The sequence below is a fragment of the Sphaerodactylus townsendi genome, linkage group LG09 (assembly GCF_021028975.2).
Source record: "Sphaerodactylus townsendi isolate TG3544 linkage group LG09, MPM_Stown_v2.3, whole genome shotgun sequence".
NCBI classification, from domain to species: Eukaryota; Metazoa; Chordata; class Lepidosauria; order Squamata; family Sphaerodactylidae; genus Sphaerodactylus; species Sphaerodactylus townsendi.
In genome coordinates this window covers 70,973,357-70,987,128 of record NC_059433.1, presented here as the reverse complement: position 1 = coordinate 70,987,128, position 13,772 = coordinate 70,973,357, and the positions used below count along the sequence as shown (strand labels likewise).

Below are 13,772 nucleotides of genomic sequence, written 5' to 3'. Positions count from 1 at the left end.
GGGATGTGACCCATTTGTTCCAGCCGGCAACCTTTTTGCCTAGATTTGACACTATGACCACGGGACACACACCTTTCTGCCCTTTGTGTGTGTGTGTGGCAAGGGCTGTCAAATTGCTACTGACTTACACTGACCCCTGTGCATTCATGACCTCCAAAACATTCTGTTGTTAACATCGTTGCTCAGGTCTTAAAAGACTGAGGGCCATGACTTTTTTTAACAGAGTCCATCCTTCTCATGTTGGGTCCTCCTCTTTTCCTGCTGCCTTCAACTTTTCCTAGCATTATTGTCTTTTCCAGCGACTCTTCTTCTCATGATGTGCCCAAAGTATCATCGTCTCAGTTTGGTCATTTTAGCTTTCCTGCAGAGTTCGGGCATCATTGGATCTGAAATCAACTGATTAGCCTTTTTGGCAGTCAGTGAAATCTATAGAACTCTCTTCCAACACCACATTTCAAAGGAATTAGCTTTCTTCCTGTCAGCTTTCTTCAGAGGCGTAGCTGGGCCAGAGTGCGCACGGTGCGCACTCTGTTTTCTGCCCCCCAACCTCCCCCCCCCCGTGGCGCCCTGCCCCCCCTTACCTTAGTTCAGCCTGGAGAAGCGGCCTGTTCCCTTCAGGCTGAAAATGGCCTGGTGGGAACTACACTTCCCATGAGACCCTGGGGCTCGCAAGGTCTGCTGGGAAGTGTAGTTCCCACCAGGCCATTTTCAGCCTGAAGGGAACAGGCCGCTTCTCTAGCCTGCACTGTTTCACTAAGGTAAGTGTGTGTCTGTGGGGGGGGGGGGACGCCGGGAGGGGACGGGAAAGGGGCGATTTTCGATCCCCAGGCGCGCACCCGACCCCTGGTAGCTCCGCCTCTGGCTTTCTTCATTGTCCAGCTTTCACTTTGGATGCCTGATTCCCTGCAACTCACTTCAGGAATAAACATCACCCCGACCTTCATCTGTGGGCGTGCACGGGTGTGCGAAAAGAGCAAGACCAAAAAACTGTCGGGACGGAAAGAAGAGTATCGGCCGTGCCAGATACCCTTCCTGAAAGGACAGGTCGTGGTCAAAACCATAAGGAGCCCCCTAGTTTGCCCCCCAGAATGGAGGAGACGTACATCACGAGCGAGCACAGTTACCAGAAACCGCAGAGTTTTGTCCAGGACTGCAAATTGATGAACAATCCCATCAGCTCAGACGACGACGACACCAGCAGCTTTGAGGACGATCAGGAGCTTCTCCTGGAGGATAGAAACTGTTTACAATATGCGTCGAAAGAAGATGGTTTCAGCCATCAGGTAAAAACTACCCATTCATCTGTGGCGACAAAAGCCAAGATTGTCTTCCGATAGAAGCATAGACCTGTCCGTAGCGTATTTGTAACTTGAAGCACAGAAGGTTAGTTGAGGTCAGGGAAGTAGCGTACAGTGTATTTATAAAGAAATTACGGGCGGGTTTTAAGATGCTTAACAAAGATCTCGGGAAGAAGAGCTGGAGCAATTGGTTTATGGCATTCGAAGCAGAGGGTTTTAAACGTCCGACTTTTGCACCGTACGTTAAAAAAAATACCTTAGCCGCGAGATCTGCTTGGCGGTGGGGAGCTTTTGGAGGCTTGAGCGACAGATCTCTGTGCAACATGGACATGTGTATGTCCCACAATTACGACAGGCTGTGTGAGAAGGGAGGATTGTGTGACATCATGCTGGGGGGGAAGAATTAGGACTAATAAAAGGAAACACTTCTTCACGCAATGTGTGATTGGTGTTTGGAATATGCTGCCACAGGAGGTGGTGATGGCCACTCATCTGGATAACTTTAAAAGGGGCTTGGACAGATTTATGGAGGAGAAGTCGATCTCTGGCTACCAATCTTGATCCTCTTTGATCTGAGACTGCAAATGCCTTAACAGTCCAGGTGCTCGGGAGCAACTGCCGCATAAGGCCATTGCTTTCACCTCCTGCATGTGAGCTCCCAAAGGCACCTGGTGGGCCACTGTGAGTAGCAGAGAGCTGGACTAGATGGACTCTGGTCTGATCCAGCTGGCTTGTTCTTATGTTCTTATGGTTTATGGCACTCGAAGCAGAGGGTTTTAAACGTCCGACTTTTGCACCGTACGTTAAAAAAAAATACCTTAGCTGCGAGATCTGCTGGGCGGTGGGGAGCTTTTGGAGGCTTGAGCGACATATCTCTGTGCAACATGAACATGTGTATGTCCCACAATTACGACAGGCTGTGTGAGAAGGGAGAATTGTGTGGCATCATGGAAGGAACGGGTGTGTGTAAGGGTCAGTGCTATCAGTCACAGACCAGGAAAGGGATTTAGGCGTCTTAGTTGATAGTTCCATGGGAATGTCAACTCAATTCATGGCAGCTGTGAAAAAGGCAAACTCTATGCTGGGGATCATTAGGAAAGGAATTGATACTAAAACTGCAAAGATTGTCATGCCCTTATATAAAGCAGTGGTGTGACCGCACTTGGAGTACTGTGTTCAGTTCTGGTCGCCAGATATCGAAGAGATAGAAAAAGTGCAGAGAAGGGCAACAAGGATGATTGAGGGACTGGAGCACCTTCCCTATGAGGAGAGGCTGCAGCGTTTGGACACTTTAGTTTGGAGAGGAGACGCCTTGAGGGGATATGACTGGAAGTCTAAAATTATGCATGGGGTAGAAAATGTTGACAGAGAGAAATTTGTCTCTTTTCTCACAATACTAGAACCAGGGGGCATTGATTGAAAATGCTGGGGGGAAGAATTAGGACTAATAAAAGGAAACACTTCTTCAAGCAAGGTGTGATTGGTGTTTGGAATATGCTGCCACAGGAGGTGGTAATGGCCACTAACCTGGATAGCTTTAAAAGGGGCTTGGACAGATTGATGGAGGAGAAGTCGATTTATGGCTACCAATCTTGATCCTCCTTGATCTCAGATTGCAAATGCCTTAACAGTCTAGGTGCTCGGGAGCAACAGCCGCAGAAGGCCATTGCTTTCACATCCTGCACATGAGCTCCCAAAGGCACCTGGTGGACCACTGCGAGTAGCAGAGTGCTGGACTAGATGGACTCTGGTCTGATCCAGCCAGAGGCGTTCCTCCCATTGGGCAAAGTGGGCAGTTGCCCTGGGCACAGCCCTGTGGGGGGCGCAGGTTTGTTTGTGGGATTTTTGTATTTTCAGTGTTTTTTCCATTTTGGCCTGCAGAGGGGCGCAGTTTTAGGCTAGCAGCACCAAAATTTCAGGGATGTTTGGGAGACTCTCTGATGCATCACTAGGGTTTGGTGAGGTTTGGTTCAGGGTGTCCAAAGTTATGGACTCCCCAAGGGGTGCCCATCATCCATTGTTTCCAATGGGAGCCCTAACAGAAGATGGGGGCTACACCTTTGAGGGTCCATAACTGAACTAACTTTCAAGCACCCTGCATCTAAGGGTGGTATCATTAGGAGTCTCCTAAAGACCACCCTGAAAGTTTGGTGCTGCTAGCTTAACAATTGCACCCTGCCAGCAGAGCACCTTCAAATTTCCCAGATTTTCCTTTTAAATCCCGTAGCTGACATGGATTTAAAGGGAGAATCTGAGGTCCCCAGTTTAAACATTGTAAGTGATGCTGTTTCAGGGCGGGGGAGAATCAACCCCAAAATAGCATCACTTCCAATGTTGTTTAAACTGTGATGGTGACTTTGAAACAACCTGGTGTAAAAAATCATTGCTTGGTCACAGTGGGGGAGGGTGGCTGCCATGGGGCGCCAAACTCCAGTTTGCCTGAGAAACACCACTGGTAGCTACAAGGAAGTGCGTGTTGCATTGGGCACGCACCTGGGGGGCATCAAACTCAGGTTTTGCCCAGGGCTCCAGTTTGCCTAGTTACGCCACTGGATCCAGCTGGCTTGTTCTTAGGTTCTTATGTTCTCATGTGGCCACCTTCAATGCAGCACAGCTCATGAAGACCTGCAGTTGCCTTCTGTGCAGTCCGACCATTGGTCCATCGAGGTCACTGTTGTCTACTCAGACAGGCAGTGGCTTTCCATGGTCTTATAGTCAGTGTGGTCTAGTGGTTAAGAGCAGTGCAGTCTAATCTGGAGAACCGGGTTTGATTCCCTGCTCTGCTACTTGAGCTGGGGTCAGGATTATCTGGTGAACTAGATTAGCCTGTGCATTCCAACACACCCCAGCTGGATGACCCTTGGGCTACTCACAGCTCTTTGGATCTCTCTCGGCCTCACCCACCTCACAGGGTGTTTGAGTTTTTTTCGGTGGGGGTGGGGAAGGTGATTATAAGATGCTTACAATGCTTACAAGAATGTAAGATGCTAACAAAGCCCCTTTGAGTCTTTTCCCCAGACATTCTCCTGTATTTCTGCTTGTGAGCTACAGAACCCAGTTGGCAGGTTGCAGTGGGACAGGGTGCAAATCTTGAAGTTCCGAAACCTTTTCATAGTTGTTGTTTTCGCTTAGTTGGGCAACCTAAATCAGCAAAACATTAGACTTGTTTGTCTTTCCTGGAACTGATCACTGGTGTATTCAGTATTGAGGGCTGCCTCAGACCCGAAGCTGTTCTGCGCAGATGACCTCAGGGGCGAGTGGCACATGTGTCTCCACTGAACCCACATCTTACGCAGATTTGGTTGTTTGGTACAGAACCCCTTAAGGCAGCCACCTCTGTGGCATGGCTGTCTACAGAGAGCCCCGTTCCAGTTCTTTCTGTGCTGTGACTCCCTGCCCTCTCCCCCGACTGCAGCGCTAGACCTCTTTTAGCACAGAAGAGAGGAATGAGGAAGTTTCAGCAGAAGCGATTTCCCTGCTTCTCCGCTTCTGCTTTCAAAAGAAGTCCGGCACTGTCGAGGCCGTGTGTGGGAAGCATGTCCTGTAGCGGCCATCCAACCCAGTCACTGCCACAGCTGCTTCTGGCCGCAGAATCTTGAAAAAACCATGGGCTAATTTTCTCCCCATTAAAGTAACGCCAGTTTTAGACATCTTTGCATGCGAGCAGAGTCATAAGAACATAAGAACTAGCCTGCTGGATCAGACCAGAGTCCATCTAGTCCAGCTCTCTGCTACTCGCAGTGGCCCACCAGGTGCCTTTGGGAGCTCACGTGCAGGAGGTGAAAGCAATGGCCTTCTGCTGCTGCTGCTCCTGAGCACCTGGTCTGCTAAGGCATTTGCCATCTCAGATCAAGGAGGATCAAGATTGGTAGCCAGAGATCGACTTCTCCTCCATAAATCTGTCCAAGCCCTTTTTAATGCTATCCAGGTTAGTGACCATCACCGCCTCCTGCGGCAGCATATTCCAAACACCAATCACACGTTGCGTGAAGAAGTGTTTCCTTTTATTAGTCCTAATTCTTCCCCCCAGCATTTTCAATGTATGCCCCCTGGTTCTAGTATTGTGAGAAACAGAGAAAAAATTCTCTCTGTCAACATTTTCTACCCCATGCATAATTTTATAGACTTCAGTCATATCCCCCCTCAGACGCCTCCTCCAAATTTTTGAAAATGCTTTTTGAGACCTTGAGGTGTCCATTAGTAGTAACCAGCACAAAGTTGGTGAAACTCACCGAAAAGTAAAGTCAAAATAGCCCCCCCGCCTTTGCTTCCCCCCCCCCCCATTGTCTGTTTCACTATTCTGTTGAGACAAGTTGCTTCAATAGGTAACGTGTCCCCATTCACATGAACTGGTTGCTTTTGCAGAAGGAAGGGTGGGGGCTGAAACTGTCAAGAATCAAAACAATAACTTGTGCAGCCCCACCGGTTGTGAGTAGTCCAATAATTCAACTATCCAAGGATATGTTTAGTGAGAAATGGAAAAGAGGAGGAATCTCTTAGGTATAGACTAGGCCAGGGGTCTGCAACCTGCGGCTCTCCGGATGCTCATGGATTTGTCGTCCATGAACATCTGGAGAGCCGCAGGTTGCAGACCCCTAGACCAGGCAATCATTATGATAGGAGCAGTGAATCGTGTCAGGCTGATCTGGGGCTGCTTTGGGAAATGCTGACATTTTTTCCCCCAAGCACAAGTACTGGAAATCTGCTTCTCAAAGAAAGATAGCAAGATGAATTTTTAAACATTTTTCTGCACAGTTGTCGTCTCTGAGAACAATCTAGCCTCAGCTAATTCCTGACCCTGCAGTCCTAAACAGAGCTGCCCCCGCTATGAAGTCAGTGAATATAAGCCTCCCCCTGCCCCTGCTATGAAGTCAATGAATATAAGCCTTCCCCTGCCCCTGCTATGAAGTCAATGAATATTGAATGGTTGTAACTTTGCTCCGCATGGTACTGACACAGGGCCCCGCTGCTTTCTACAGGAGGATCAAGCATGTGCTTAGAGCTCTCTTTCCTCTTTGAAATCAAAGGGTTCAGGGTTCATTCTGGCTCTCATTTGTCCTGTGTTTTCCTGCCAGCATGTAAAATGCACATTGCTTACGACCAGATTTATGATTTTCACCACTGTACTTCACAGCCCTTCCTGTTTCTTTCATTAAAGCGTGTCTTCAACGATCAAGAAACTACCTTGAGTGCGTATAAGTACAAGCATGTCTCCTTTAAGACGGATGCTGTGCTCGATCTTGCTCCTGTAATTCCAGTAAAGTGGCCCGAACGATTGTGGGCAGGTGGTTCCGTGCAGAGAGCCATTGTGGTGTAGTGGTTAAAAGGCTAGCTGTCTATGAATCAATAGTGTTCTAAACTACAAGGTCTAGCATGAGTTGTACACCCAATAATTCAAGTAGCCCACGTCTCCTTGAGAGCCAGCATGGTATAGTGGTTAAGAGCAGGTGCACTCTAATCTGGAGAACCGGGTTTGATTCCCTGCTCTGCCACTTGAGCTGTGGAGGCTTATCTGGGGAACCAGATTAACTTGTGCACTCCAACGCATGACAACTGGGTGACCTTGGATAGTCACAGTTCTTCGGCGCTCTCTCAGCCCCCACCCATCTCACAGGGTGTCTGTGGGGGGGCGGGGGGAGGGAAAGGAGATTATAAGCCCCTTTGAGTCTCCTTACAGGAGAGAAAGGTATAAATCCAAACTCTTCTTCTTCAAAGCTGTGACAAAGCCTTTTTTTCCTGAATCATGAGTTGCTCGAATAATTGTAGGCAGCTGGTGCGGTCCAACTGCAACCTTAAAATGGGACAGAGTTTTTTGACCGAATCACTAGTTGAATTATCATGGGCGGGGTGTGTGTGTGTCCAAATGAATCCTTAAAATGTGACGTAGGGTTTTGCGAGGCTTTCCTTGCTAACTTTGTTTTGCTGTGATTGGCACAGAGGCACATGGCCGAAGGGAACACTGTGTTCATATTTAACGAGAAAAGAGGAGCAGAAGAACACGTGGACGCTCGTCTTCAGTGGCAGCTGAATCTCCTCACCCATATAGAGAACGTGCAGAATGAAGTCACTAACAGGATGGACCTGATCGAAAAGGAAGTAGACGGTAACTGCCTTAAGGCTCTAAGAGGTTGTACTGAGAACTGGGTCTTTCCCCATCTGAAAGGCTCTTACAGGCCAGCGTGGTGTGGTGGTTAAGAGCAGGTGAATTCTAATCTGGAGAACCGGGTTTGATTCCCCTCTCCTCCACCTGAATGGTGGAGGCTTATATGGTGACCCCAGATGTGTTTCCACACTCCTACATTGCTGCTGGGTGACCTTGGGCCAGTGATAGTTCTCTCTGAACTCTCTCAGCCCCACCTACCTCACAAGGTGTCTGTAGTGGGGAGAGGAAGGGAAAGGAGCTTGTAAGCCACCTTGAGTCTCTTTACAGGAGAGAAAGGTGGGATATAAATCCCAACTCCTCCTGCTCCTGCTCCTCCTGCTGCTCCTGCTGCTCCTGCTGCTCCTGCTGCTGCTGCTGCTGCTGCTGCTGCTGCTGCTGCTGCTGCTGCTGCTTCTTCTTCTTCTTCTTCTTCTTCTTCTTCTTCTTCTTCTTCTTCTTCTTCTTCTTCTTCTTCTTCTTCTTCTTCTTCTTCTTCTTCTTCTTCTTCTTCTTCTTCTTCTTCTTCTTCTTCTTCTTCTTCTTCTTCTTCTTCTTCTTCTTCTTCTTCTTCTTCTTCTTCTTCTTGTCATTTCCATATTCAAGCACTGAAGTATTGAATCACTGAGGTATTCTTCCCAGCTGGGTGATTTACTGAAATAAGTTATTTCCACTTAAATTGACTTTTTGACTTATTTCATTTCCCTATTCCTTAAAGTGATTGTACAGCCTGTTTGCTGTAGCAGTTAGACTGTCAGACCTCCAAAGAATTAGGGTTGTGACACAGAGGTAGGCAGTAGCAAACCAGTCCTAAATGTCCCTTATCCTGAAAACCGTACAAGGTACGTAAGTCAGCCATTACCCCCACCCCCCCACACACAGTTTCCCGATGCGAAAAAGGTTCTGCCTGACTTACTGATCTCTGTCAGCCTGGCCCACAGTAGAGTTAGCAAAGAGAAGGATCCACCGCACTTCAAACGATAGGGTTTTCTTGGTGCTTCCCCGCTCCTCCCCTGTGTGTAGAGACCTGGTGGGTGAGCTTGTGGAAATGCTTCAGTGCTTAGTCCAGCACTTGGGTTACTTTGGTATCTTGTACCTGTGTATGGTACCGAAATATACACAAAGTCAGAGTGTGAAGGAAACCCTAGTAACACAAGCGAGTTCACCCCCTAAGAAACTGAATGGGGCTCTGTGTTTTGAACTATCTAATATTTTTAAACGTTTGAACAGGACCCACAGGATAATAGTATAATAACATGAAAACATGTACTTGACTTGGAAATTATTTTCATATATATGTATTTTCCTATTGCTTCATAGGAATAACAACATAAACAAACATTTCTTTGTACCAAAGTCATGCACACCTATTGCTTCATCGAAGAATTATATACAGAAAAATCATTTCATAATTAACAACGAATGTTAGGTAACAACAATATTATGGTCACAATGTAACACAGCAATTTGCAGGTCTCATTCATAATATTTTACTGTGGTGTAATACACAGCTAAGATAATATTTTACTGTGGTGTAATACACAGCTGAGTTCTCATTCATAATACTTTTGTCCAAGTCAAAATAGACATTTCATTCATAATAGGTAACAACTCTGGAGAGCCAATTTCATGAATGGACTGAGTCTACAAACGTTAAAAAATATTAGATATCTCAAAACACATGGTACCGGAATATGCCAAGGGTGCCATGCTTGGACAGCTCGTTGCTGTTCATTGTGTCTAAAAAAAGAAGCCCAGTTTTCTCAATGTCTCTGGAGCAGCGTCTAGCAGGTTGCATCCTGAAGATCCGTTTCCCATCAGAGGCGCTTTCCTCCGGCAGAAAAGCATCCCGCATCGAGGAAACGCTCCTTCTGCCATAGGAGAGCACATCCCCAAGCGGGGCGGCTCTGCAGAATCAAGCCCAATAAATGTAGTCCCTGCTTCAGATTTCCTTCTGATCATTCGTTCCTTAGGTGACGTAAGGCAAGGGACTGTGTTTTCAATCCTCACCCTCAACATTTGTAATGGGGAGCATAAAAGAGAGGGACTCAGTGGCTCAGTCACACAGTTTCTGCTTTGCATGCCGATGTTCTCAGGTTTGATCTCTGGCATTTCTAGTTAAGGGGACTAGGCAGCAGGGGCGTACCGCCCAGGGGGACATATGGGGTCAAAAGTCCCCAGGCAGCAGCCATTTAGTCATGTGGGGGGCCCCCAGAAAATTCCCCCCCCCACGCCCCTCCTCCTTCCCCCTGGGTCCATACACTGACTTCAAGACCTGGTGCAAAAAAAGTTTGGTCGTAATGGGGGAGGGCGGCCATCCATATGGGGGGGGCGGGGCGGGGCGGGGCAGAAAACTCAGATTTCTCACCGGGCTACATTTTCCTCAGATAGCCTCTGCGAGGCAGTAGGTGATGCGAAATACCTCTGGAGCAGCAGTGGCGTAGGAGGTTAAGAGCTCATGTGTCTAATCTGGAGGAACCGGGTTTGATTCCCAGTTCGGCCGCCTGAGCTGTGGAGGCTTATCTGGGGAATTCAGATTAGCCTGTGCACTCCCACACGCGCCAGCTGGGCGACCTTGGGCTAGTCACAGCTTCTCGGAGCTCTCTCAGCCCCACCCACCTCACAGGGTGTTTGTTGTGAGTGGGGAAGGGCAAGGAGATTGTCAGCCCCTTTGAGTCTCCAATAGGAGAGAAAGGGGGGATATAAATCCAAACTCTTCTTCTTCTCTTCTTCTGCTCGAGCCCCATTTGACAGTCTGCGTATATAGCACTAACCTCGTAGGCCAGTGGTCTGAACAACAATCAGGCGTTTTCGTTTGCGCACAGGGGTCCGGCAGCTTAGCCGGACACAGCATTGTGAGGTCATATAAATAAAAATGTGTGCCTATCCGTCCAGTGCACCCTCTGCACAGAAATGCTCAAGCTCGCGCTTTCAATATTTCTGTTTCTAATTGGGCATTTCTGCCTGTCTTTATTGCAGTCCTGGAAAGCTGGCTGGACTTCACCGGAGAATTGGAGCCGCCGGATCCCCTGGCCCGATTGCCCCAGCTCAAACGGCGGATCAAGCAGCTGATATCCGACATGGGCAAGGTCCAGCAAATAGCGACCCTGTGCTCCGTATGACGAATGGAAAACTGGTGGGATGTTTTAAAAACAGAAACAAACAAAATTATAGGCGCTCACAGGGAATTTTCTCACAGTCTGCAAAACTGTTAGGAGGAGTGATTAAAAAGCAAATACGCCGTTCTTTTTTCTTGGAAGATCTTGAGACGAGGAAAATTGCACATAAAATCAAGGGTCAAGATACGATCTGGGCAAATGCAGAGAATCCGTTTCTCATCTGGAAGCACTTTGGGAGTTGAAACCCCTGTGAAAAATGTTTAATGGTTTCACAGGTAATAGCGGGACTCCTCCCCCCACTCCACGATGTCACACTGGAAAAGTTTGACCTATTAAAGCCGGCTACGTTGGAAGACGTCCATTCACAGAGTTTTATTCCAGTGCTGATCAGAGAACAGACATTCGTAGCCTGCAGCGTCTTGGAAGGATGGAAAATCAAAATACACTTTTTTTTTCTCTTTTTTTGGCCTGGATATTATTCAGGAAGATGGAGGGGGGAAGTTTGCAACGAGTGAGACTGTTTATGTGGTGGTCTCTTTATGAACGTTACTTTCTTTTGAAGCAAAGTTCTCCCTGCCATAATCGTATGCTCCTTTCAGAAGCAAAAGAGGGGAGGGTAAGGGGTCAGAAGTGCCAAATAAATGCTTTCAAAACCCACTGAAACAAGAGTGTGAATTGTTCAGGGGTGTTCTCCTCTCCTCCTTTTACCCTGCCCCAGCCCCTGGCAGAGTTCTCTAGAGTGCCAGCAAAACCATCTGGTGTCATATCTAGTGAAAAATCCACATTTGCCATAATTGCAGTATTCCAGGCCGATAGTACAGTTCTAAATCCGTTTGTCCCGCCGGCTCCGTTTCGCATTAGCCATTTCAACCGCCGTCTTCCTCAGCTGGAATGAGGAACGACGCGCGTCGGTAAACGAAAAGGGGCTGCTTCCCACGCGCTTGGTTCTTTGCCTGGGAAAAAAAAATTAATAAAGATTTTAAAAACCCGCAACACGTATGCCAAGATGGCTTAACGGTGCCTCCGTCTTCGTCCCAGTAAGTCTGGCCCCACGTTATTCGAAACACCGGAGTGGCCCGCAAGTAGCGTTTGCTACAAATCAAAATTGCGTCTGTCAGCTGCCTTTTTAAGGGCCGATGAGGCGAGGATCCCGCTACGCGTTGGAGGCGTCGCCTTGCAAGATGACAAGCAAGCGCTCTGAAACCAAAGCCAACCTACGTGCTGTTTTAAAACCGTTGCTGAGTTAAGAACTTCAGCGCCTTCGCTATACGTACTGCTCAGCTGCGTCTGTTGCTGCACCCAGTGCTACAATATCCATGTTGGGGGTTATGTGTGTATATATATATATATATGTGCGTGCGTGTGTGTGTGTGTATGTATGTATATATATAAATATAGAATATATATATGCTCATATGCATATTGCATTCTAGATACATTTATATTGACATGTCTAGTTTTATTACCATAGACTTAAGACCTCGGCGATGCAATATTTAAAACGTCGCCTTTTAACGAACAGTTTCTATTAAAGAGAAAATGAAAATAATGTATGTACAGGTTTTGAAATTTGTCAAAAAATATTTTTTTTAAACAAACACTGTTCAAAAGAGCCCTCGCAGCTGAGAATGGCTCTGCCCTTGAATTCTCTCTGCCTCCTCGACTGTTTCAGTGCTGGTGATGTATATGAAATCACCATGTACGGGAGAGCTGGTCCGTAAGCGGCAAACTTGAAGCTACCCCTGGGGTAAAAGAGTGCAAGCCCGCTGTACATTACAGAGGTATTTAAATTTGCAGATACACTGTTCTATATGTAAGGTACTGTATGTAAAGCTGTTTATTAAACTATTCGGCATACTCTGCATTCTTTCACTCCTGTTCGCCGGCCTTGGGGAAAAAAGGACCAAAAAAGCGTCTTCCAGAGCTCTGAAAAAAGAGATATAATGGTATAATGGTTAGAGCGTAAGTCCCTAGCGTGATGCCCAGCACTTTTGGGGTGTTTTAAGGAAGTAGACGGGGACACATACGGATTTTTGCCCAGCAAAGTTTCTGATTGACTGTAGGAGATTCGATTTGGCTTCGTAGATTTTTTAAAATGTTGCTTTACTCGAGGATCTGCACCGTGTTAAGCTGTGGCAATCACTTTGTGGCTGGCTCCGCCTCCCATGGCAGCCATTTTGTTGCTTGCACCTACCATGCTGCGTCAGAATTCCAGATCTCAAAAAAGGTTGAGGACCGCTGGGTTAGGATCTGGGGGACCCAGGTTTGAATCTCTCCTCTGCCACAGAAGCTTGCTAGGTGCTCAGCCGTACACGCTCCACCTAACCAACTTGGCTGGCTTGTAGAGAAGATAAAACGGAAGCTGCTTTGGGGTCCCCTGGAGCCGAAAGGCTCCGGTCCAAATGAAGTAAGTATCAATAATAATACTGGATTTGCTAAGCGAAGATTATGATGTCTCATGGACTTTGACGTCAAGCTGCCTTTCACACAAAGGTAGGTCATTGGTTTTCCACAAGAAGCCAGCTGGGTGACCTTGGATCAGTCACAGTTCTCTCAGAACTCTCAGACCACGTGGAGCCAGCCAATAGGAAGCCACCTCTGAACCTCTCTTGCCTCGAAAACCCTGCAGGGTGGCCATAAGTCAGCTGTGACTTGACCATGCTATCCACCACAGGTCAATCGTTCATTCATTTATATATAACTTGTACGCCGCCGTTCCCTTCATGGGCTCAGGGCAGCCTCCAACATATTATAAACAGTAAAAACATAAGTTATATTACAATTAAAAATTCTCACATGGCGACTAACCCATTAACCTTAACATACTAAATACTAAGCCTTGAAATGTCTCGTGAGTATACTTGTTTTTTTTAAAAAAAAGGAGGGGAGAGGGAGGCCACCGGAATGGTGTAAACCAGAGGTGTCCCACTGGTGCTTCAGATGTTCATGGACTATTGTCCATTGTAGTCCAACTGCTGCTTCAGATGTTCATGGACTATTGTCCATTGTAGTCCATGAACATCTGAAGCACCAGAGTTGGATACCCCTGGTGCAAACCGTAGCTGCCTCTGCCATATGCCTGGTGGAATATCTCTGTCTCACAGGCCCTACAGAACTGCATCAAGTGCCCAGCATTCCACCAGGTTTGGGCCAAGGTCCCAAATGGCCTGGCCCTGGTTGGTGCCAACCAAATAGAGAACCATGGAGTTGCAAGAG

The 13,772-nt window shown here is 47.4% G+C and overlaps 1 protein-coding gene across 4 annotated transcripts in view; it reads left to right on the top strand.

The window, feature by feature from the left end:
• Nucleotides 1-12,413, top strand: part of PHF20L1 (PHD finger protein 20 like 1) — a 76,186-nt gene extending 63,773 nt beyond the window's left edge. For all 4 annotated transcript variants that reach the window (XM_048508050.1, XM_048508049.1, XM_048508048.1 and 1 more), the window contains 3 exons: nucleotides 920-1,283; nucleotides 7,236-7,401; nucleotides 10,417-12,413. In XM_048508050.1, the coding sequence (XP_048364007.1) occupies nucleotides 920-1,283; nucleotides 7,236-7,401; nucleotides 10,417-10,559 (673 nt within the window). In that variant the 3' untranslated portion in view covers nucleotides 10,560-12,413. The remainder of the gene's footprint in view (nucleotides 1-919; nucleotides 1,284-7,235; nucleotides 7,402-10,416) is intronic.
• Nucleotides 12,414-13,772: the final 1,359 nt, after the last annotated feature.